General features: G+C 40.9%; 1 protein-coding gene across 2 annotated transcripts in view; it reads right to left on the reverse strand.

Annotated features, from left to right (window-relative positions):
• CBX7 (chromobox 7) overlaps positions 1 to 25,980 on the reverse strand; it is a 182,157-nt gene that overhangs the window by 40,911 nt on the left and 115,266 nt on the right. For both annotated transcript variants that reach the window (XM_033929930.1, XM_033929932.1), the window contains exon 4: positions 20,010 to 20,076. In XM_033929930.1, the coding sequence (XP_033785821.1) occupies positions 20,010 to 20,076 (67 nt within the window). The remainder of the gene's footprint in view (positions 1 to 20,009; positions 20,077 to 25,980) is intronic.

Raw genomic sequence — 25,980 nt, forward strand, 5'->3', positions numbered from 1 at the left:
GTCTCGGCCACCGAGGAGCAATTAGAATCATGGTGGCATGATCGTTCTTCAATTTTACTGGAGTCTTGAGAATGAGAGCGAATGGAGGAAATGCGTAGAGGAACAGATTCTTCCATTCCAGAAGAAACGCATCTGCCTCGAGACAGTGAGGAGAGAATATCCAGGAGCAGAACCGAGGCAGTTTGAAGTTGTGGGGAGCTGCAAAGAGGTCTATCTGAGGTGTTCCCCACTGTGAGAATATGTGATGAAGAGACGAGGAATGGAGAGTCCATTCGTGAGGTTGCAGGATACGGCTCAACTTGTCTGCCAAGCAATTCTGAGCCCCTTGAATGTAGCCAGCTTTGAGGAAGATGTTTTGACAACCTCCAGAGCTTCTTGACAGAGGGAGGCGGATCCCATCCCTCCCTGTTTGTTGACATAATATATGACGACTTGGTTGTCCGTGTGGAAAAAAGACTGTGTCGTGAAGGAGATGTTGAAAAGCATGGAGAGCTTTGAGGATCGCTCTGAGTTCCAACAGATTGATATGACACTGACGATCCATACTGGTCCAGTGGCCTTTAGTATGGAGACCATCGAGATGAGAGCCCCAAGCGTAGGTCAAAGAATCTGTCCTGAGGACCTTCTGATGGGGGGGGGGGGGAGCATTTGAAAAAGCAAGCCTCTGGAGAGATTGGAAGAGAGCATCCACCAACAGAGAGACTGCTTCAATGTAGGAGTGACTGTTATGTGTTGAGAAAGTGGGTTGCAAACCTGCGTCCATTGAGATGCCAGGGTTCACTGAGGAATTCTGAGGTGAAGTCTGGCAAAAGGAGTCACGTGTACTGTGGAGGCCATGTGACCTAGGAGTACCATCATGTGTCTCGCTGAGAGTAAAGACCGGGAAGACACTGTATGACAGAGCTGAAGAAGAGCTTCGAGACGTTGTTGTGGGAGGAATGCTCTGAGATGGACAGTGTCCGAACAGCTCCAATGAATTGTAGATTCTGTGAGGGCTGAAGTTGGGATTTGGGAAAGTTGATTTTGAATCCCAAACTTTGTAGGAACCAGGTAGTCCGCTACAATAACCCCTTGAGATGATGAATCTTTGATGAGCCAGTCGTCGAGGTAGGGAAATACCTGAAGGCCATGGTTCCGTAGAGCTGCTGCTACCACTACCAGGCACTTGGTGAACATCTGGGAGATGAAGCCAGGCTGAAGGGCAACATAAGAACATAATGCGGATTCCTCACCCGAAATCTGAGATATTAACGGGAGGCCGGATGAATGGGGATATGAGTGTAGGCCTCGTTGAGATCCAGAGAGCATAACCAGTCGTTCTGCTCGAGAAGGGGATAAAGGGATGCCAGGGATAACATTCAAAACTTTTCTTTGACCAAAAATTTGTTGGGAGCCCTGAGATCCAGAATGGGCCGCAGATCGTCCATCTTCTTCGGAACAAGGAAGTAACGGGAGTAAAATCCCCTGCTGTTCCAAAGGAACTGGTTCAATGGCATGGAGACGAAGCAGAGCTTGAGCTTCCTGAAGAAGAAGGACAGTCTGGGAAGGATTGGAAGGATACTCTCTTGGAGGAAGTTCTGGTGGAACCTGAGTGAAATGAAGTGAGTATCCTTCCCTGATGATGGTGAGCACCCAGAGGTCGGATGTAATAGTCATCCATCGGTGGTAAAAATGATGGAGATGACCTCCTATAGGGGGAAAAGAAGGCAGAGTCAGAACGGTAGAGGCTATGCTCTGTTTTAAACAGTTAAAAAGGCTGAGTAGCCTTAGGTGAAGCAGAAGGTTGAGGTTTTTGTTGCTTCTGAGGCTGCTGTTTTTTTAAGGAGGGCGATTGTAAGGAGCCGTCCTCGGAGCAAAACGCTGTTGATAGATAGGAGCAGGGCGTGTAGGTTTGGCAGGAACTTGCTTTGGCTTAGGTCTGACAATAGAAGCAAAGGATTTTTCATGTTCAGACAATTTCTTGGTGGCTGCCTCGATAGATTCATCAAAGAGGTCATAGCCTGCACAAGGAATATTAGCTAAGCGATCCTGAAGATTAGGGTCCATGTCAATGGTACGAAGCCAGGCAAGGCGACGCATGGCTACAGAGCAAGCAGCTGCCCGGTGTAAGCACCACTGTAGCCCAGGAGAGGGCTCAATATCACTCACAGTGGTAACCACAATAAAGCACTCTGACGTGTGACCCAAAATGGAGCCACCCTGCAGGACCGGATTCCAAACCGGAATCAACAAAAAAACAAAGTCACCAGAATTGTAATTCAAAGGAAAATAATACAATTTTATTCATTCCTTCATCAAGGTAAGTAGTCTTTCAATATAGCTGCCAAACTGGTCAGAATGTTCCCAAACAGCAGCAAACAAAAATATCAAAACAAGCAAGCAAACAACCAGCCTACAATAAAGTTCTTGGCTTGCTCTCAGCAAGGATTTAGTCTCAGCTGTGTCTGAGAATTCAGCTCTCCTCAGAGCCAGTTCTGACTGCTCCCAGGCAGGCAGTTTCAAAAACACAAAAAACAGTTCATGGCACTCATTCAGTAGTACTAGTGCTCAAAGTTCATTAAAGCCTCTGGCCAGTTCAATTCACTGCCAGGACAGGAGAGTGTCAGGTTTTGCAAATTAAAGCCTCTAGACAGGCTTTCAAAAATTCCCTCCCAGGGTGTTAGCAAAACCTCTCCCAAACATCACACTCCTAGCTTGCACAACAAAAAATAGTCCCCAAACAGTCCAGAGTAAAAATCACAACTCACTGTTCATAGGTGAAAGCCCAGCCCACCTGCATGGCTTCAGAAACATCAGGAGCATACTCTGCCAGACTCTCCTCATACTCCATGGGCTGTTCTCCTGGAAATAGCAGCTCTTCAGCTTGTCCAACCTCTAACAGCTCCATTGGAATGGGTTTGTTGCTCCTGCTTGGCTCAGGGGACTCTCTAGGGAGAAAAGGCTTAAACCTCCTCCCTAGCTGGCCTGCCTGTCTGTTCTCAACTACAGGTTTAAATACTTTAGGGCAACGCCCTACTCTGTCTGAGTCGACAATGTTCCAGGGGCCTCTTGGGCTCCCTCGGTGGCTGGATGGGTAAATATCATTTAACTCTTCCTCAGTTAATTCGAGCTCCCTCTGGTGGTCAAAGGAGATGTGATCAGGCTCAGGAGCCTGAGGGACCTTGGAATCTCCCTTCCTGGTTTTCCTTTTCCCTTGCCTTAACTGGGACCTTGGCAGGGAGAATACCTGGCTGGTCACACCGGGCAGATAACTCGAAGGCATCGTAAGATGACTGGAGGAGATGTAATCGGAGTTGTGATAAAGAGTAAGAACTTCTTGAAATTCAAAGTGCTTTTGAGCATCCAAATAAGTCAAGAATTTTGGTAATAGAGAAATGAGAAACTCAAAATAAGTAATAAAATGAAAATTATAATTGAGGACTGTAGAGGACATCATGGCATTTCGCTAGAAGCGATGTCCAAATTTGTCCATAGTTTTCCCTTCCCTTCCAGGAGGAACGGTGGCATAAACCTTGGAAGGATGGGATCTCTTCAAGGAGGACTCGACTAGAAGGGACTGATAAGATAACTGTGAGTTGTCAAACCCTTTGCGATGTACAGTTTTATACTTAGAGTCCAATTTGCCTAGAACAGCCGGTATGGTATAAGAGGTCTACAGGCATCGACCAAAAGTCTGAGACAAAAGCTTGTGAAGAGGAAGCTTAAGAGACTCTGCTGGAGGTTGAGGGTGATGCATGACTTTGAGGTACACCTTAGAGTATTTGGAACCAGCATCTAATTGAAGATCCCAAGTTAACAGCCATTTGACGAAGAAAAGATGAGAAAGATAGCTGATCCGCCAATGCTTTGCCTCGAGAAGGACTTGAGGACATCGAGGCAACCTAGGTCGAAAATGAAGCTTTGGCAGGAAAAAAGGCATCAAAAGAATATGGTGACTTGGATAAAGCAATTGAAACCGCTGCATCCTCAAGGTTCGGAAGTGGAGACCTCGAGCGAGGAGTCGGCGGTGTAGTCGAAGTAGGAGTAGAACGAGGCTTAGTTGAAGAGGGATGTTCTTTAGAAGAAGAACTATGCCTGGAAGTATGCCTCGATGAAGGCCTCGATCGTCGGTGAGAACGATGCTTGGAAGTAGATCTCAAAGATCGAGGAGACTTCGCCTCAGAGACAGAAGCAGCCGATGCCACCAAAGAATGGATAGGACTGGAGGCTGTAGAGCGAAGCTCCAGAGGCTTGATGGAGGAACCTCGATGCACTCCCAAAGACTCTGTTCCTTGTAAAGAGTGTGAGGATTCCTGCCGAGGCACTTGCAAAGATTCTGCTCGTTGCTTCACGTGCTTAGATACCAGACCAGACACTCGCAGAGACTCTGCTCCCTACAAAGAGTGTGTAAGTTCAGACTGAGGCAAAGGAAGCGGCTTGACCTCGCGGGAGTCTGCTGAATGCCCAGGCTGGATGAAAGGAAGAAGCTTCGGTCCCATATTAGTAAGGAACTGAATGAATTGCTTCTCCAACATGGTCTGGAAAGAAGCCGGCAAGGATGGATCCACGTCTAAAACCGGACCACCTGCTTTGACTGGAGGCTCCACCGAAGCAGTGTAAATGTGCTTCGACTTGGAAGTCTTAGGCACTTTAAGCACCACCACTGGAACTTTCTGCAGAGCTATCTGACCTGAGGAAACAGGGGAAGATACAGTAGGTGTCGTCAAAGAGAGAGCCGCTGCAAACGATGAGGCTCGAGGTAGAAGCAGTAGAAGCAGAAGGTGTCTTGGTCGAAGGTGAGGCCGAGGGCGCCTTTGATGTTGAGGATCAGAGGAAGAATCCATCCCGAACAGCTTCTCCACCAAAAGGTGATGACGTTTAAGGGCTCGAAGTTGAGGTCGACTTTGGATGATGTTCCGGCCCAAGGCACTTGAGACACTGATGGTGTGCATCCATAAGGGAAATCGCACGCTGGCACTGGCTATACTTCTTGAAGCCCGTGACAGGTGAGACAGGAGGAAAAATAGCCACCGCAAGATCGAAGCCCTTAGGTTGCGGCCCAGCGGCTTGCCCCTGCAAGCGGATAGAAGATTTAAAAAATTTTTTTTTTTTTTTAACTAGAAAGAAAAGAAATAAAGGAAGAACAGCGATTTGTGAAGAAAACATTACAAACCGCGGTTCAGAGGAGGCACGAAGTAACGAAGTTAAACGCAGAGAGTCAAAGACGGACTTCTCGGCTCCGTGGAAAACTGCGGTCAACTCGAAACTTCGAGTTTCTTTAAGCAAGTCTGCTTGCGAGCTTCCACATCTGGGCTCCGCTGATGACTTCACCCATATGTGCGAATAGGCTGCCTGCTTGTCCTGGGATAAACACTGCTCCTACTTTTTAAATGCTTTGTGATGGGTGGAGAATAAGGTAAGTTTAGCCCTGATGGATGGATTTTATCTAATACTTACTGATTTAGTAAGGCCGCATAAACTTGCATTTTCTTCTTCTCTTTTTTTGGTGCGGGCGATTGGTTTAAGATACACATTTTTATGAGTTTCATAAACAAAATCGTCTTGTGATTTTTCTATTATTTTTCCTTTGGCTTGTAGATGCTGCCTAATATTTCATTGTAGATATACTTATTATGTTTGTCAACCTTTAAATATTAGGTTTAGAAAAGCAACCCTATACAAATTACTCTTCATGAGTTCACATCAGTTATTCATTCAGTTATTACATTTCTCATAGATTTGTTTTGTTTATGCAATATAGACGCAGTTCTATATATTTGCTCATATTGATACTGGCTCATGAGTGTTGTTACACTTTTTATGTGGGCTACTTTTTAGATACAGCACTTAGAGGAATGTTCATAAGGCTTGATAGGCACTGCAATTTGGACTGTCTTTGCTATGTTTTATTCATGCATTTTATATATTTTGTTTTGGGTCTTTTAACATATTAAGATTAACTTATAACTTTCCATTTTTAGATAGCCATTATAACACAGTTTTGTAATTAAATAGGTTTTATATACATACACTCATATATATAATTTTATGCTTTTATGTTTCTATGTTTCCTCCATAATAGTTTGTCACTTATTTTTATGCGGTTTGCTTCATACCTTATTTACCATGGTAGGTTCTCTCTAATCATAATTCATATTCACATGTTATCAGTAATTTAATTATTATCTCACACTATAAAATTACCTTTATGCATGTCTTTTTTCTCACACCAGGCAATTACTTTTAAGCATGTTTCTGTTTAATTAGGTTCTATTCATGCGATTCACTATATATATAGTTCACCATGACACTATATACATATATATTCTTTTGCATGGTACAACAACACAACACCATTTTGTCTTGCCATATAAAATTTTCAAGTGTCAATTAAATAATTTTAGGACTGATATCTATATTTAATAGGACCCCTGAGGAAGGTGTGTTGTCCGAAACACGGATCGTATCGGGTCCTTTGGTCAGTAATAAGGTTGTATATTACCGCATTTTAATATTGGAACAATAAATTTTGCCTGCATCTTGTACATAGCCTGCAGTTTTTGTTTGTTTTTTCTTTTTTTATCTAATACTCGCATATTTGCACACAACTAAAGCTGCCATACATATCAGGTCTAAATTTTAGGAATGTATTTTGATTAAAATTTTAATTGTGATTAATTTCCATTCTCCCTCTCTGCACAATTAAAGGTATGCTATTCCCCTCCCCCCTGCAGCTCCTTGCGATTCTGGGCAAGTCGCTTAACCCTTGATTGCCCAGAATTACAAGGAGTTGCAGTGGGAAAATAAATAAAACAAACATATCTTTAATTGTGTGATTGTTTAATTAATCATGATTATAAAATTTTAATCAAATTGCAGCCCTAAAAAAAAAAAATTGCCTCCTAGTGAAAAGGATATAGTTATCAAGGATGCACAGGACTGCAGAATAGATTTTGTCCTCAAAAGACAATTCAAGGCTACTGCACTGGGACTGAAAGGGGAAGCGGCAATGTCTTATATTGCCCAGGCATGTCACTCTCGGCTAAGCCAGGATCCAGATCTGGATAGCAACACTAATCCCCATTCTCTTGGAGAAAGTTGATTATGTTGTGGATGCTCTGAATGACCTTTCCAGGGTCTTGATCAAGGTCTCAGCTTACGCCATCTCTACCTGCAGAATGTTCTGATCAGGCAATGGGCAGGAGACTAGGCCTCCAAGGTGACCCTCACTCAGGGATTCACATATTGATGAAGTTTTATAATGAATATAAGAAGCTAAAAAAGAAATGTCAGATGCAATGAATGTGATCTGGTGAATCACGAAGCCTTTAATGAACATCTTGTCCATCTTTCTGATGTTGCTACCAGTGATGCATTAGTCACAATGAAAATCAAAGATAGACAATTTGCAATCATGCACAGGCAAGATGTTTTGTCATGCAGCATGGCCAGCGTTGACACTGTACTTGCAAGGGAAGAAGCTAGAAAAAGCGTGAGATGAAAGATTTAGTAAGTTTGCAGCAAAGTAGAGGCAGAAAATGTAATTGTCAGTATTTCTACATAACCAACTGCTACCTCTTTCCCTCTGACTAGTAGATTATCCAATTCCAAGAATATTGCTGAAATTGACTCTTGACAGTTGTTCAAATTCAAATGCTGATTTTGAAGTCAGCAAAACCAGTTTTTGGTCAAAATGGCCAAAGGCGGACATCCTTTGAACATCCTGAAGTTGCTAGAGCGTTAGATTGTGTTAATTTGCCAGATAGGAGTGCCGCATTTGTCATCAGTGCTGTTGCCAAAGCACTTGGCCATGATGCAAACAAAATGACATTGTAAAGAATGTCGCAAAATACGATGGTGTGTGTTTTGGCCCTACAATTGTTACAAAATATAGAATGTGGCCACTGACAGAAAAATGTTGGACAAGCCTGTTGAAGGCAATATGCTGAAATTTTCTACACAATGTGTGGTGGGCGGCCAATAAAGCAAACAGGATGCTAGGAATTATTAAGAAAGGGATAGTAAATAAGACTAAGAATATTATAATGCCTCTGTACCTCTCCATGGTGCAACCTCACCTTGAGTATTGCATTCAATTCTGGTCATCATATCTCAAAAAAGAACATAAGAATTGCCGCTGCTGGTTTAGACCAGTGGTCCATTGTGCCCAGCAGTCTGCTCACGCGGCGGCGCTCTGGTTCAGCAGGAACTTGTCTAACTTTGTTTTGAATCCCTGGAGGGTGTTTTCCCCTACGACAGACTCCGGAAGAGCGTTCCAGTTTTCTACCATTCTCTGGGTGAAGAAGAACTTCCTTACGTTCGTATGGAATCTATCCCCTTTCAATTTTAGAGAGTGCCCTCTAGTTCTCCCTACCTTGGAGAGGGTGGACAACTGTCCTTATCTACTAAGTCTATTCCCTTCAGTACCTTGAATGTTTCGATCATGTCCCCTTTCAATCTCCTCTGTTCGAGGGGGAAAAGACCCAGTTTCTCTAATCTTTCACTGTACGGCAACTCCTCCAGCCCCTTAACCATCTTAGTCGCTCTTCTCTGGACCCTTTTGAGCAGTACCGTGTCCTTCTTCATGTACAGCGACCAGTGCTGGACATAGTACTCCAGGTGAAGGCGCACCATGGCCGGTACAGCGGCATGATAACCTTCTCTGATCTGTTCGTGATCCCCTTCTTTATCATTCCTAGCATTCTGTTCATCCTTTCCGCCGCTGCCACACATTGCGTGGACGGCTTCATCGACTTGTCGATCATAACTCCCAAGTCTCTTTCCTGGGAGGTCTTTCCAAGTACCACCCCGGACATCCTGTATTCATGCATGAGATTTTTGTTACCTACATCCATCACTTTATACTTATTCACGTTGAACCTCATCTGCCATGTTGATGCCCATTTCTCAAGCCTAATTATGTCATGTTGCAGATCTTTGCAATCCGCCTGTGTCTTCATTACTCTGAATAACTTTGTATCGTCCACAATTTTAATCACTTCACTCGTCGTACCAATGTCCAGATCATTTATAAAGATGTTGAAGAGCACGGGTCCAAGCACCGAGCCCTGCAGCACCCCACTGGTGATGCTCTTCCACTCAGAGTATTGTCCATTTACCCCCAGTGTTCTCCCTAGGGCCTTTTATCTAATACTCGCATGCAAAATGCAAAGTCATGCACCTGGGGAGCCGAAATCCATGCAAGGTTTACACCCTAAATGGCGAGATCCTGACAAGAACTGAAGCGGAAAGAGACTTAGGGGTGATTGTCAGGGAAGACATGAAATCTGCAAACCAAGTGGAGCAAGCTTCATCCAAAGCAAGGCAAATCATAGGTTGCATACGCAGGAGTTTCGTCAGCCGCAAACCAGAAGTCATTATGCCATTGTATAGATACATGGTGAGACCGCACCTGGAGTACTGTGTGCAATTCTGGAGGCCTCATTACCGCAAGGATGTGCTGAGACTGGAATCGGTCCAGAGAATGGCCACCAGGTTGGTCTCGGGACTCAAGGAGCTCCCATACGAGGAGCGGTTAGGGAAGTTGCAGCTCTACTCACTCGAGGAACGTAAAGAGAGGGGAGATATGATCGAGACATTCAAGTATCTCACGGGCCGCATCGAGGTGGAGGAAGATATCTTCTTTTTCAAGGGTTCCGCGGCAACAAGGGGGCATCCGTGGAAAATCAGGGGTGGGAAACTGCACGGTGACACTAGGAAGTTCTTCTTCACTGAAAGGGTAGTTGATCGCTGGAATAGTCTTCCACTCCAGGTTATTGAGGCCAGCAGCGTGCCAGATGGGATAGACATGTGGGATCTATCCGCAAAGATAAATAGGGAGGGTCATTAGAGTGGGCAGACTTGATGGGCCGTGGCCCTTATCTGCCGTCTATTTCTATGTTTCTATGTTTTAGCCGGGTGCTTCGCCCGGCTAATTTAGATGACCGCCTGGCTGTCATCCGATCGCGAATCTTGCTGCTACTGCTGCTGATGCTCAACATTTAAAAAAACAAAAAACAAACCCTCACCGGCTTGGAGATTTCCCACCTTAGCCCGTAGCAAACTCATGCTCCGGGGCTCTAACATGTGCGTGCCGGCTTCCCTTCCCTTCCCTCAGAAACCGGAAGTTACGTCCTGGGGAAGTGGGTGCTGGAATATGTGCTGGAAGGGCAGGGTTAATCCTTCAGTGAACCCTACGTAAACAAATACACTGCATCTCCTGCCCTGCCCCACGTCGCGAGGGGGAATGAATGTGGGAAGATAGTCTAAAATACAGGAGGGTAAAGGGAAGAGCACCCATACAAGGAAGGAAGATCAATGAGGGATGGGGAAGAAGCTTACAAAAGGAGAGGAACCCATACTGCTGAGGCTGGGTGGGAGGAGGAGAAACTCAAGCTTTGGGATAGGAAGCCATATTAAGAGGAGACTGAGGAAGAGCTCACACACACGGGATTGGTCTCATGAGAAGAGGGAAAATTAATGAGGGAAGAGCTTACACACAGGGAGGTAGACTCATGGGAAATTGGGGGGAAGAGCTCATGCACAAGGTGGGGGGGGCTCACGGGAAGACGGGAGAAGTGCTCACACCCAGAGAGGAAAGTCCTATGGAGAGATGGGATCTGCTGCAAAAAGGATAAAAAACAAACAACAAAAAAAGCAGGTTAAGCACACGTCAGTCTTAGTTTCAATCCAGTCAATATTTAAAGGGGCCGCTAACCAGTTTGTGTTGGCCAATGGAATATTCAAAGGTTCCTATTCGGTGGAAACTACTTATAGTACCTCCTCCAGCGCTGCAATTGAATCTTCAGGCATCCGGCAGTGGCAACAAGGTGATCTTGCTGCTTTTGGCTTGCCCCAGAAGTCACCTCTCCGCAGTGTCCCACCTACATGGGACAGATAGTCACTGCAGAGAAGTGGCTTCCAGGACAGGCTGATGGCAGCGGGCTCTCCTCACTGCTGCTGCCAGCTGCCCGAAAATTCAATTGCAGCAGTGGAGAGGGTCAGAGGTAGGTGGAGGAGTTGGGAGAGCCTGGGGTGTAAACCCGTACACCAATGGCCGGCAGGCCCCCCCTGACATCTTCTGCTTGTGTCCTGGGCAGCCACTGCAGAGGGCTCTGTTAGATGATGTCACCCCAGTGGCGTACCAAGGGGGGGAGGTCCGCCCCGGGAGCAAGGCCTGAGGGGGTGTACAGCTGGCCACTTACCGGGGAATAGGCTGCCGCCGGGGAAAGGCTGCCATTGCCGTCATCAGAAAGAAGCCGGCGCCGAACTCTCCCTCCCTGCTGCTTCTCTTCCCCGAGCCGAGCAACTCTAGCCGTCCGACGTCAATTCTGACATCGGAGAGGACGTTCTGGGCCAGCCAATCGCTGCCTGGCTGGCCCAGAACGTTCTCTCCGACGTTAGAATTGACGTCGGGCAGCCAGAGTTGGTCGCCCTGCGGGAAAAGGAGGGCGAATTCGGCACCGGCCTGTTTCCAATGGCCAATGGCAGCCTTTCCCCGGCGGTGGTGGCAGCATGGTTGTGGTAGCGGCGGTGGCATGGGGGAGGGAAGGGAGAAAGAAAGAAGGGGGGGGAGCCAGGGAGCCAGAAAGAAAGCAAGGGGGGGCAGGAATCCAGAAAGAAAGAAAGGGAGCAGGGTGAAAGAAAGAAAAAAATGAGGCATGGGGAAAGAGAGAGAAAGACAGACATAGAGAAAGAAAGGGGGCATGGAGAGAGAAAGAAGGGGGCAGGGTGAAAGAAAGAAATTGGGCACGGAGAGAGAGAGAAAGAGACATACAGAAAGAAAGGGGGCATGGAGAGAGAAAGAAAGAAGGGGACAGGATGAAACAAAGAAAAAGTTGGGGGAGGGAATGAAGTCTGGAGGAGAGAAGCATACAGGAGGCTGAAAGAAGGGAAGAAATATTGGATGCACAGTCAGAAGAATAAAGTGCAACCAGAGACTGATGAAATTACTAAACAAAGGTAGGAAAAATGATTTTATTTTCAATTTAGTGATCAAAATGTGTTCGTTTTGAGAATTTATATATGCTGTCTATATTTTGCACTATGGGCCCCTTTTACTAAACTGCAATAGCAGTTTTTAGAGCAGGGAGCATCGAGAGCAGCGTGGGGCATTCAGCGCAGCTCCCTGCGCTAAAAAACGCTATCGCAGTTTAATAAAAAGGGAGGGGTTATATTTGTCTATTTTTGTATATTTGTTACTGAGGTGACATTGCATAAAGTCATCTGCCTTGACCTCTTTGAAAACCCGCGGAATATAAATGATAATTAACATTTTCTCTGCGTACAATGTGCTTTGTGTTTATAAAATTTTATTGTTGGTAGATCATTTTGACTTGACCACGAAGGTAACAGGGAGGGAGGGAGGGGAGCTGCTGAAAGACATCTAGTAATCCTTGTAGGCTTGACTGCAGGGAATTATTTTTGTAAAATCATGTTTTGTTATGTGACTGGCATTATTTAGACTTTAATTTCTATGAATGAATAGAATGAAAATGATATAAAATTACTTGCTTGTTTTTATGTGCGTGCGCTGAAGGAAAGTGGAGAGAGAGTGGGCTGAGGACGCTGAAGGGAAATGGGGAAGAGAGAGTGGGGAGAAGACGCTGATTTATAAATTGACAATTGTAGGGCGTGGCTTGGAGCGCGCACAATATGGCAGCTTGACCGCGGCGCTCCTCAAACCCAAGCAACAAACTGACAGAAAGCAACTGTTTGTTTCGCTCGCCTGAATTTACAATAATAAAAAAACAGCGTCGGAAATGGCTGCGACGAGACAGGGAAAATCTGAAAAGCCGTGCACATCGGGTGTATCGGCGAAAAGATCGAAAGTAACTCCCGTGTCACCGTCAAGTGTGCCGATCCCGCTGGAAACTGAAGACTTCACTGAAAAAGCAGATATTATGGCGGAACTCTTCAAAATTAAAATAATGTTAACTGACAACGCCAGTAAACTTTCAGAAGTAAAAGAAGAACTACTCAGCCTAAAACAAGAGATTCAAGCTGACAGACAACGGATGAATATAATTGAAGAGAGAATTGATTAGCTGGAAAATAATACACAGAAGTATGAACAGGAAAGAAAAGAAGTGGCAAACTTAAAAAATCATCTGGTAGATATGGAAAACCGAGGAAAGAGAAAGAATATTAGAGTACTTGGTTTAGCTGAAAATCTTGAAGGGGGAGATTTTTAGAAAACCTTTTACCTAAACTTTTACAGCTAAATTCTAAATGGCCGTTAGAAATAGAACGTGCACACAGAATCCCCACAAGAAAACCAGTAAACCAGGAAGCTCCTAGACCCTTGATATTTAAAGTATTAAGGTACCAACAAGCATTAGAAATCTTAAAAGTGGCAAAAGCAAATAAAAACTTAAACTATAAAGGGTCTAAATTAATATTGGTTCCAGATTTTGCTAAATACACTGCAAATATAAGAAAACAATTTCTCACATTCAGACAGCAATTAAAAGAAAAAGGCTACATGTATGGATTATATTATCCGTCTACAATGAGAGTGTCCACTGGGAATAAATCTATGTATTTTCAAGATCCTGCTAAACTGAAAGAATTTTTGACACAAGAAGAACCAATGTTAACATGAAAAACAGATTAAAAATGGAATTCTCATCTGAAGAAAGAAGAAAAGAAAAATGCAAGAAAATATGAAAAATGGAAAGATGAAAAAAAAAGAAGAAAAGAACATTGATTATTATTGACAGATTTATTATCAATACAATGATATTTTTTTTAATAATATTATACTATATTGGGTGATATAATATAATCTTAATTTAATAAGAAATCAAATAATTTATGGAACTTATTGCATATATATATATTCATAATAATATCAATTGAGAATATTCATAAGATTTTATTAACAAATGATATAAAAATGAATGATGTTTAATATAATTTATTAAAATTATAAATGTTAATATTAATATTATTATAGGAATGATATATTCAATATATACAATGAATATTTAATTTAGAAGGAATTAAATGCTAACTTTGAAATATGTTAAAAATATATTATAGGGGTCATATATTAGTTTTTATGAAAGAAGTTATGAATCAAATAAATACAAATCTTATTACAGTCATAAAGTCATCCAGATATAATTAAAATGAATTACAAAATATATGTATAATTATATAATGAATAGGTAAAGTAATATGGAATATGTAATAATTATATATATATAGGAGAGAGAAAAAAAGAAAATTGATTTTTGAAGATTTGTTTAAATTACAATAATATAACATTAGTTGCTTGGGGAAGAGGGCTTAGGTTTTGAATGTCAAATGTGTGTACCAGGTCAGACAATGATAGAGGGAGGGAGGGGAGGGAAAATAGAGGGTGGGAGAGGGAAACAGAGGATTAATATAGTTATGAGGAATGAAAAGAGAATAATTGATTTATTTTTATATAATTGTATTTTTTGGGGAAAGATAGGTTGGGGGAAATGGGTAAAGGAAATATATGTGATGAATGTGCTAAGGTCTAGTCAGATATATAATCAGAGAATAATGAAAAAAAATTTGAACATAAAATAGATGGATATAAAAATTTATTCTATCAATGTCAATGGTTTAAATCATCCTATCAAAAAGAAGAAAGTATTATCGTTCCTTAAAAATCAAAATGCGGACATTTACTTCATTCAAGAGACACATCTTTCTGAAATTGAATCTAATAAATTATCTGGGGGATGGATTTCTAAATGTTTATTTGCACCAGCTTCAGTAAAAAAAGCTGGTGTGGCTGTTTTGATAAACAAAAAATGTAATGCAGATTTTAAACTAATAAATTATGACCCTTTAGGTAGATGGATGCATGTCAAAATGGCTCTGGGAAATACAACCATGGACTTATTCAATTTATATGCTCCTAATTCTAATCAAATGGAATTTTTCAAACAAATTCAGCAATTACTCTTACCACTGGCTACTTCTAATTTAATAGTAGCAGGAGATTTCAATGCTGTAATGGATTCGATTTTGGATAAAAAACCAAGCAGAATTATGAAATCATTAGGCTTAGATAATTTGATTCAATCATGTGATTTAGTAGATATATGGCGTATTCTTCATTTTAATGATCAGGAATTTTCATTTTGTTCTCAGGTCCATAAATCCTTTTCACGAATTGATTATATATTTGTTTCTAATAACATAGCACAGCGTGTATTAAAAGCAATTATTGATCCCATTGTAATTTCAGACCATGCTGGAGTGTGGATTGACCTTCAAAATTATGATATTGAACATTATAACTTAATTTGGAGATTTAATAATACTTTACTAACAGATTCAAATTTCCTGGAAGATTTCAAATTAAAAATGCAAGAATTTTTTCAAATTAATAATTCGGATAATATTAATCCTGAAATCTTATGGGACGCTTTTAAAGCAACAATGAGAGGAAATATAATTTCATATTCAGCATTTAAAAGAAAACAACTTAAAAAACAATTTGTTGATATGGAAAAACAAATTAAATTATTAGAAAATAAACTAATTGAGAAATGGGAACATAATACACTACAAGAATTATTAAAAGTAAAAGTTAAATATAATGAAATTTCTTCTCAATTGGTGAGGAAAGATATATTTTATAAACAAGTTCAAGTTTATGGTAATTCAAATAAAGCTGGAAGATTATTAGCAAATTTTCTTAAAGCAAAAAAAAATAAATCTAAGGTTATTGCAATTAAAGACTTACAAGGCAATACACACATCAACATCAAAGATATTTTAACACATTTTCTTGATTTTTATAAAGATTTATATTCATCTGAATCTTATGAAAATAAAGAACAAGATGGATCAAATTTTTTAAATTCATTTATTGGACCAAATATTCCAGATCATATAAAAAGAAGTTTAGAAGAACCTATATCTTTAAAAGAAATAGAATCAGCATTGAAGTCTCTTAGAGTTGGATCCGCTCCGGGTGGTGATGGATATACTGTTGAATTTTATAAATCATTTCAAAACATTATTTTACCATATCTATTAAATTTATATCAATATCAAACAAATAATGGAAATATATCAGGTACTATGGCTGATTCTATAATTATTGTCTTACCAAAACCAAACAGAGATCCTACTTTGGTTTCAAATTACAGACCTATCTCTTTATTAAATGTGGATAGTAAAGTAATTGCTAAAGCATTAGCAATAAGATTGGCAAAAGCTCTTCCTTTTATTATTGATGTACACCAAACTGGATTCATTGCTAAAAGACAATCATCAAATAATATTAGACTAGCATTCCATTCATTAAATTTAGCAAAAAATATTAATGAACCAGCTTTTCTAGTATCTTTAGATGCAGAAAAAGCTTTTGATAGAGTGGAATGGAGTTTTATGTATCAAGCTTTAAAATGGTTTGGTATAGGCCCCGGTTTTATTAAAATGATTCAGACAATGTATAACTCTCCTGGTGCAAGATTATATGTTAATAATAATTTATCAGAAAGATTTAACTTGCGTAGGGGAGTTAGACAAGGATGTCCTTTGTCTCCCTTACTTTTTGATATTGTTTTGGAACCCTTATTAATTGCAATTAATCAAACTAAGGAGATAAAGGGTATCCCATTTTCCAATTGGGAATTTAAACTTTCTGCTTATGCAGATGATATTTTACTATATTTAAGAGAACCGGGGAATACTATTCCATGCTTGCTTAATCTGTTAGAGAAATTTGGTAAATTTTCTGAATATAAAATTAATTGGAATAAATCTGAAGTTCTTCCAATTAATGTTCATTGTACGAAAGGACTATTTGACCCATATTCATTTATTTGGAAAGAAGATGGAATAAAATACTTAGGAATTATGATAAAAAATACAATTGAAGATACAGTCAAAGAAAATGAAAAACTTTTATTGAAAAAAATAACAGAAATGTGTGAGCAATGGAATCCTTTACATCTTTCTTGGTGGGGAAGAGTTCAAACAATTAAAATGATGATATTGCCTGTGGTTTGTTATCAAATGAGTATGATACCAATATTTTTTCAAGGGTCATTTTATAAAAAATTAAATAATATTCTTACAAAATTTGTTTGGTTTGGGAAAAGACCCAGAATTGCTTTAGTATCATTACAAAGATCAATTGTGGAGGGAGGGGTAAATTTTCCAAATTTTTATAGGTACCATCAAGCCTATATTTTAAGACAGGGTATGTATTGGATCCTCCCAGATCTCATGGAGAATGTACCAGATTGGTTATATTTAGAATGGCGGCTCTTATTCCCAATACATTTAGAACATTTAATTAGCATAACAATGCCTAGAAGATACAAAGATAACAGAATTTTATTAGATACTTGGAAAACATTAAGATATATTAGTAATCTATCAACAGAACCAATAGCTAAATCATTAAATCAATCTATTTGGATAAACTCCAGGATCAAAATTGGCGGATACAAAATCGTCTGGAAACAATGGATAATTGCAGGTATACGAACATTAAATGATGTCATTTCAGAAGGATCAATGCTTAGTTTTTCACAATTGCAAAATAAATTCGGAATACATAAAACACAATATTATAAATGGTTGCAATTGAAGCAAGCTATTCAGGCAGGGTTCCCTGAATGGAAAACACTTAATAATCAATATAGTTTGCAGGTTCAATGTTTCCAGACGGATTTCTTGGGTCACCAAGCCGCAAAATGGTATAAATTGCTAAATGGATTTTTAAATAAAAAAAAGAAAACTGGACTTAGGGATATTTGGAGTATTGAGATTGGTCAGACAATATCTGAATCTCAATGGCCACGATTTTGGTCCTGGAGATTAAGGTCTACAAGGTCAGCATCTATGAATCAAACATGGATGTTCTTGTTACATAGAGTGTTATGGACCCCTACGCGCCTGCAAAAGATAGATAATACTAGATCCAATAGATGCTGGCATTGTAGAATTGAAATAGGGACGCTAGATCATTTAATTTTTTTCTGTCCCTGTGTAAATGCCTTTTGGAATTCAATTTGGCCCCAAATTAATAAATTATTAGAAAATCATGTAGGACTCTCGTATGACACCATACTATTTGGAACTGCAATGAGAACTCAGAGTCCGATCTCAGCAAATAATAACAAGCTGCTATTAATATTGACAGGAGTCGCCATGCAACAAATAACTCAGAACTGGAAGGACTATACTAAATTAAATTTTACATTCTGGTGGAACTCTGTTTGTCATATATATAAAATGGAAAAAATAATAGCATTACAACAAGGGAATCTTCAAAACTTTATGAAAATATGGCAACCATTGACTAATGATTCTACTGACTAGATTCTTAGCACACTAATAATAAACATATTATGAAAGGGGTGGGACATATATAATTTTAGATTATTGATGATATCATAAATTGAATATAACTATAAGTGTTATGTAAGAATTAAATATATTATATATGAAGTAATTGATATAAGAAAAGAAAATTAATAAATAAATTAACACAATTATAGTTATACTAGAATGGGGAAGGGAGGGGAATATATATTATATTATATATGGATTTAACAATTGAACAAAGGGAGGGAGATGTTTTATATGTTAAATGAATTATATATAATCAAAATTTACTATGTATTATTTGAAGTTTTTTTTTATGTATAATCAAATATTGTAAGAATGAAAAATATATAAATAAAATTTGAAAAAAAAAATAAAAAAATTGACAATTGTACAGATTATTGTTTCTTTTTATACTTTAATATAATAAGTTCAATATAAAACAATTCAAGGCTTGTGTGGATGGAATTAGGTGGTTTGTGGGGATGAGGACCGAACTTACAGGGATTAGTCCAATAAAATGGTATTTTCATATTTCTCATTATTTGTTTTATTTTTATTTGTTAATTTGTAAAGTGGTGATTGTTATGTATCAGTTTTTCAAATTTACATCTACTGTCTTTATATTTTGCACAGTATTAGAGGACATGTATTACTGTTTTTGTGGTGTTGCATTGTATGCAGAGTCTGGTTTCTGGGCAATTCAGTTTAACTTTTGTCTACATATTTCTATTTTTAGTTTGTGATTATTCCATATTGGGCAAAGGTGTATCTGTCTGTGTGTATGAAAGGGACATGACTTTCTGATAGCATCAACTGTACTGTACTGTAAGGAATTTCTAAGTATCTATTCTTTATTTATTTATCTTATTTTTATTGTATCCTTTAATGTATATTTCTCTGTAAACCTATATTACTTATAATTTTAATGCACACTATTGTCTATTTTCTGTAAACCACTTAGAATCATAATGGAGTTTAGCGGTATATAAGAAATAAATTACATTACATTACTGGATCAATTGACTGTGCAGGATCTGGTTTGTTTAGTTTTACAATGTATGTGTTGGTGTTTTAGTGCTCACTGCAGTGTTTAAGATGCTGCCTTTTCCTAGGTACACTCTTGTTTTGCGATATGTAGATTGTTACTAAAAATCATATTTTTCATATAGATGGGGGGGATGTCAAAAAATGATGGGCCCCGGGTGTCACATATGTTAGGTACGCCACTGTGTCACCCACATGTGAGACTATATCTGGCCTGCTAGTCTTCAGAAAAACTGGAACTTACAGTGGCTGTTTTTCTGTACTGTCAGCCAAGCCAGTCGTTGCTTGTTGAGCCTGGGACAAACGTGAACAGGCCCACCCATGGCTACACCCTTTCAACAAGGCAGATTGAAAGGATGCATCACTTTATAGAATCTTTGAAATTATTTAATTTATAGATTATATATTGCATAAGAGACTGATTTCACTTAAGTGAATTTTTCTTACTATAGTTGGGGCTTACAAATTCTCAGCACTATATTTGCATACAAATGTTATAAAACTAAGGCTAACTGGCATAGTTCGGTTCCCCTGTAAAACTAAATTGTTTTTAGCCCTCAAAAGATAAAAGTTGAGTACCTTCCTCTACGTTGGCAACTTTTGGGAGAAAGAGAAAGATGCACAGAACTAGGGTGCAGAGGAAGATAATGTACCTGCAGTAGGAGGCGTTTAGGTTTGGGGCCCCGTTTCCTGCACCCTGATGCACGGTCTTTTTCCTCTCTGTGTGGGGGGGGAAAAAAAAAGAAGAGCATGCATCCATTAAACAAGCAAAGGGATACTAAAATACTGGCAGCCTTTCTAACACTTATGTGCATAGTCAAGCCTCACACAGCAGCAGTTATGTTTCTTCTAAATGACAGCCTTTTCTTTGTCATTGTTTTGTTCTACATCATTCAGAACTTTTAGTTATATGCATAAAACCTACTTCAAAATATGACCAAAGTTCACCTGCTGCTGTCCTCTTAAAAACACCAGTACCAAGGCTAATGAGTACAAATTGAGAAGTACACATTTGTAGTGGAAAAAAATTTCCCCTTCTTTTATTTACACTGTAGAATTTGATGGTGAGTGACAGAACAAGGGTGACAGAAGTGGGGTATTTATTTTTTATTTAGAACATTTACACTCTGCTTTAACCAAAGAGGCTAACAATAAAACATACATCATCATCATCAGTAACGAACATAAGCCTTACAAGAAAATACTATCCTACTACAAAGTATCCTGGTATAACAGAACTTAGCAGCATCAAAACCCACACCTGAAATAAAAATACTGTACCATTACACAGCACATTGCCTGACCTACTAACACTGAAGGGCATACTTCAAGAAAAGGCACATACAAACAAGCAAGTCTTCAATAATTTTTTGAATTTTTGCAGGGATATACTAATCGTATATATCCTAGAAGTACATCTCATAAACGAGGCTCAGCAATTGAGAAGGCATGCAACACTATATCTACATACTGTACTCTATGCAAAACTGGTATAACCACCTTCTTATCCATTTAAGATATCAGAGCCTGCACCGACTTATACTACTGAATCAACTGTTGTAAACACACTGGAGCTAACAAAGAGACATTAATACATCTGCTCCAACATCAAACATTAACTCTGTACTGTAACACCTATGCAGAAGCTCAAGTAACCGCTCTGAACTGACTCACTCAGTCATTAGTAGCGGTATAGAAGCTTTCAACAAACAAATATATTGTACTTGAAAATCTACTGGTAGCCAATGTAACTGTTTCAATTTTGATGAAGCATGTTCATATCTGCCCTCATCCAAGATTATCCAAGCTGTTGAAATTTTGGACAATCTGCAGTGCTTTATGTTTCATTTTTGCAATCCCTAAATAAGAGCATATTGCAGTAGTCCACTCTATTGAGAATCAAAGATTGTAGCACTAACCTAAAAAAACCCTAAAAAAAACCACCACCTCACCACCTGTGCTACTTGTCAAATGAGAATCTAAATGGACACCCAAACTTCCAACTTATTTCTTCAACTGAAAGCTTTTCCCCACCAAATTCACAGTTCATCCCATTCCATTCAGAAACTTTTCTTCCAATCAACAACATTTTAGTTTTCATAATACAGTTTTCAACTTCAATTTATGTCTCTTTACCTAATCACCCACATTTCTCATATACTGCTGAATCCCCGTCATATTATCCCCCTCAACAGGAAAAAACAACTGCATGTTATCCATATTCACTCTATAACAATGGTCTCAAACTCAAACCCTTTGCAGGGCCACAGTTTGGATTTCTAGGTACTTGGAGGGCCTCAGAAAAAATAGTTAATATCTTATTAAAGAAATGACAATTTTGCATGAGGTGAAGCACTTTATAGTTTCTAAATCTTTCCTTTTGGCTAAGTCTTAATAATAATATTGTCATTTATAGCTAAAGAGACATATGATCAAGAAATTGTTTTATTTTACTTTTGTGATTATGATAAACATACCGAGGGCCTCAAAACAGTACCTGGCGGGCCGTATGTGGCCCCCAGGCCGCGAGTTTGAGACTAACTAACCCCCATCTCAGCCAAAAGATCACTTAAAAATGCCACATACATGTAAATGTAAGGGCAAAAGTGAATAAACTTGTGGCACACACTTTGAGATCGAGAATATGACATACACCTCACCCCCTGCCTGCATAGTCTTATCACTCAAATACAACCTAAGCCAAGCCAGCACAGTGTCTTTCAATCCCAATTTCTCCAATCTCAGAAGCAATATCTCAAGATTCACTGTGTCAAAGGCAGACGATAACAACTAGCAATACCAGACAAAAAGATTAATATTCAGCCCCCTATGAAACTTGTCAAGTATAGAGACTAATATCATCTCCACACTATGAGCCTTTCTAAACCCAAACTGATATGTTAAATCTCATACTCTTATCCACATGTTCTTCCAATTGTAACACAATCTTCTCAATAAGCTTACCCACCATGGGCAATACCTTAAATCAGCCAATAATTAGCAAACTGCAAGACATCCAACTCAGCATTTTTTTCAACAATGGTTTAAATATTGTCTTCTTCAATATCCCTGGCATCTATCCTAAACCCAATGATTTATTAACAATAGCCAGCACTGATGGAGCTACAGACATACAGTACATAATTCTCTTGCTATTGATGAAGAACATGAGTCTAACCAAGACTTTGTTGGTCGCAGCTGTCTAAGAACATAAGAACATAAGAACATAAGCAGTGCCTCCGCCGGGTCAGACCATAGGTCCATCCTGCCCAGCAGTCCGCTCCCGCGGCGGCCCAAACAGGTCACGACCTGTCTAAATCACCAGAAGGGGCCCCCATGCCGCCTTGGTTTCCCTTCCTAGCCCTCCGGTCTTGCACATGCACGACCTGGGTTTCTATACTTATTTTCTGGTTAGCTTTCTCAATATCCCATGATCCCTTTATCCTTCAGGAATCCGTCCAGTCTCTGTTTGAATCCCTGTACCGTACTCTGCCTGATCACTTCCTCCGGTAGCGCATTCCAAGTGTCCACGACCCTTTGGGTGAAGAAAAACTTTCTTGCATTCGTTTTGAACCTATCTCCCTTCAGTTTCTCCGAATGCCCCCTCGTACCTGTTGTCCCCTTCAGCCTGAAGAATCTGTCCCTATCCACCCTCTCTATGCCCCTCATGATTTTGAAGGTCTCTATCATATCACCCCTGAGCCTCCTCTTTTCCAGAGAGAAGAGCCCCAGCCTATCCAACCTCTCAGCGTATGGGCAGTGTTCCAGCCCTTTTACCAGTTTCGTTGCTCTCCTTTGGACTCTCTCAAGTATCGCCATGTCCTTCTTGAGGTGTGGCGACCAATACTGAACGCAGTATTCCAGATGTGGACGCACCATCGCTCGATACAATGGCATGATGACTTCCCGCGTCCTGGTTGTTATGCCCCTCTTTATGATGCCCAGCATCCTGTTGGCTTTTTTCGAGGCTGCTGCGCACTGTGCAGATGGCTTCAGTGATGCATCCACCAGCACACCCAAGTCTCTCTCAAGTCTGCTGTCTCCCAACAATGCCCCCCCCAATTTGTAGTTGAACAACAGGTTCTTTTTCCCTATATGCATGACCTTGCATTTTTCCACGTTAAAGCGCATTTGCCATTTGTTTGCCCAGTCTTCCAGCTTGTCTAGGTCCCTTTGCAGGTCCTCACACTCCTCCCTGGAGCTAACTCTCCCGCACAGTTTGGTATCGTCTGCAAATTTTATAACCTCGCACTTTGCCTCCTTTTCTAGGTCATTGATAAATATGTTGAAGAGTAACGGCCCCAGAACCGATCCCTGTGGCACACCGCTCGTGACTCCCCGCCAGTCAGAATATTGGCCCTTTACTCCGACCCTCTGCAGTCTACCCGACAACCAGTGCTCAATCCATCTGTGCACATCCCCTCCCACCCCGTGGTTCCACAGCTTCCTAAGCAGCCTTTCATGTGGCACCTTGTCGAAAGCCTTTTGAAAATCGAGGTAAATGATGTCGATGGGTTCCCCATTGTCCACCCGACTGCTTATTCCCTCAAAGAAGTATAGAAGGTTCGTTAAGCACGACCTTCCCTTACAGAATCTGTGCTGGCTTGTTCTCAGTAGGCCATTCCTCTCGATGTGCTCGCAAATGCCGTCCTTTATCATAGCTTCCACCATCTTCCCTATAATTGAAGTCAGGCTCACCGGCCTGTAGTTCCCGGGATCACCCCTCGATCCCTTCTTGAAGATAGCTGTGACATTTGCCAATTTCCAGTCCTCTGGTACCTCTCCAGTTTTCAAGGATAGGTTACAAACATGCTGGATTGTGCCCGCTATTTCTTGTCTTAGCTCCTTCAGAACCCTTGGGTGGATCCCGTCCGGACCCGGTGATTTGCCGCATTTTAACCTGTCTATCTGTTTGAGGACATCCTCCTTACTTACCTCTATGTGCTCCAATTTTTTAGCCTGTTCCCCACTCATGAGATCCTGAGTCCGGTATATTAGATGTGTCTTCTCTCGTGAAAACCGACGAGAAGAACGTGTTCAGCCTCTCAACTACCTCTTTATCCTCCTTAATCACTCCCTTCCTATCCCCATCATCCAACGGCCCCACCTCCTCCCTCGCTGGTCGTTTCCCCTTTACGTAACTGAAGAATGCCTTGAAGTTTTTCGCCTCCCTGGCCAGCCCCTCTTCGTATTTCCCTTTTGCTTTTCTAACCTCTCGGTGGCATTCTTTTTGGTATTTCCTGTGCGCCTGGTGATTTTCCTCCGTTGGATCCTTTTTCCATCTCCGGAAGGATACTTTTTTGTTGTTTATTGCCCTCTTTACTTCTGCTGAGATCCAAATCGGGTCCCTTGACCGCTTGTTCTTGCAGCCTTTCCTGAAACTGGGGACGTACATTTTTTGTGCTTCCTGTACGGTGTCCCTAAATAGGGTCCAGGCGCTTTCCACAGTCTCCATCCTAAAGATATTTCTGAGCTTCCTCCCCACCATTTCCCTCATAGCAACATAGTTCCCTTTCTTGAAGTTGAGCGCAGTTGATGCGGTCCTCCTTACTATGGGTGTCCCCCTTTCTAATGTGAATCTGATCGCATTGTGGTCACTGTTGCCTAGTGGTCCTCCCACTTCTACCCCTCTTGCAGGCCCTCCTAATCCGTTCAGGATGAGGTCAAGAGTGGCACTCCCCCGCGTCGGTTCCCTGACTAGTTGCTCCATGAAGCAGTCCCTCACAGCTTCTACAAATCCTGTTTCCCTAGTGCAGTTGGAGTGACCCGTACTCCAGTCTATCCCTGGGTAGTTGAAGTCCCCCATCACTGTTACACTTCCAGTCCTGCACTCCTGTCTCAGTTCAGCTTCCAAGTCGTGTTCGACTCCTTCCGGTGTACCAGGTGGGCGATAGTACAGCCCCAGTTTTATGCCTGCACCCCTGTTTCCCGGCAATTTGACCCATAGCGATTCCAGCCCCTCTGCCTTCGTTGCCATATCCATCCCGACCGAGTAGATAGAGTCCTTTATATATAGTGCTATGCCTCCCCCCTTTTTGTGAGTCCTGTCTCTCCTGTAGAGCTTGTACCCCGGCAACGCCACATCCCATTGATTCTCCTCTGTCCACCATGTTTCTGTAATTCCAATTATATCCAGGTCTTCCCCCCTGGCCACGACCTCTAGTTCACCCATCTTGGCCATGAGGCTTCTTGCATTTGCGTATAAGCACCGCAGGTCCCGTTGTTTTTCCTCCACCTCTGCATTCATCTCTGCATTCACCTGGGCCGCCTCTCCTGTTCCCTTTACTTCTGCTTTGCCCTCAGCCTTTTCCCTTGTAGCTTTCATCTTCCCCACATTTCCGCCACCCCACTTCCCCGCTATTCCTCTGGGTTTTCTTGCCCCTTCCTGGGCCCCGGCCTCTGTTTGATACCCCTCGCCTTGTGTAGCCCCTATAATGCCCTCAGCTTTCGCCCTCGCGCCACCCAGTCCCCCTGTGTCTCCATGCCCTTTAGTCTCCTCCCAGCAAGCTCCCTTTACCTGTTGTTTCCCTCGCTGTCTAAGTTCAGAAATCAGTGAACTTGAAAATGACTCCAAACATGATCTTGACAGTCAATCTCAGACTCAAGTTTATTTTTTTAACTTCT

This window comes from Geotrypetes seraphini, chromosome 2 (assembly GCF_902459505.1).
Source record: "Geotrypetes seraphini chromosome 2, aGeoSer1.1, whole genome shotgun sequence".
NCBI classification, from domain to species: Eukaryota; Metazoa; Chordata; class Amphibia; order Gymnophiona; family Dermophiidae; genus Geotrypetes; species Geotrypetes seraphini.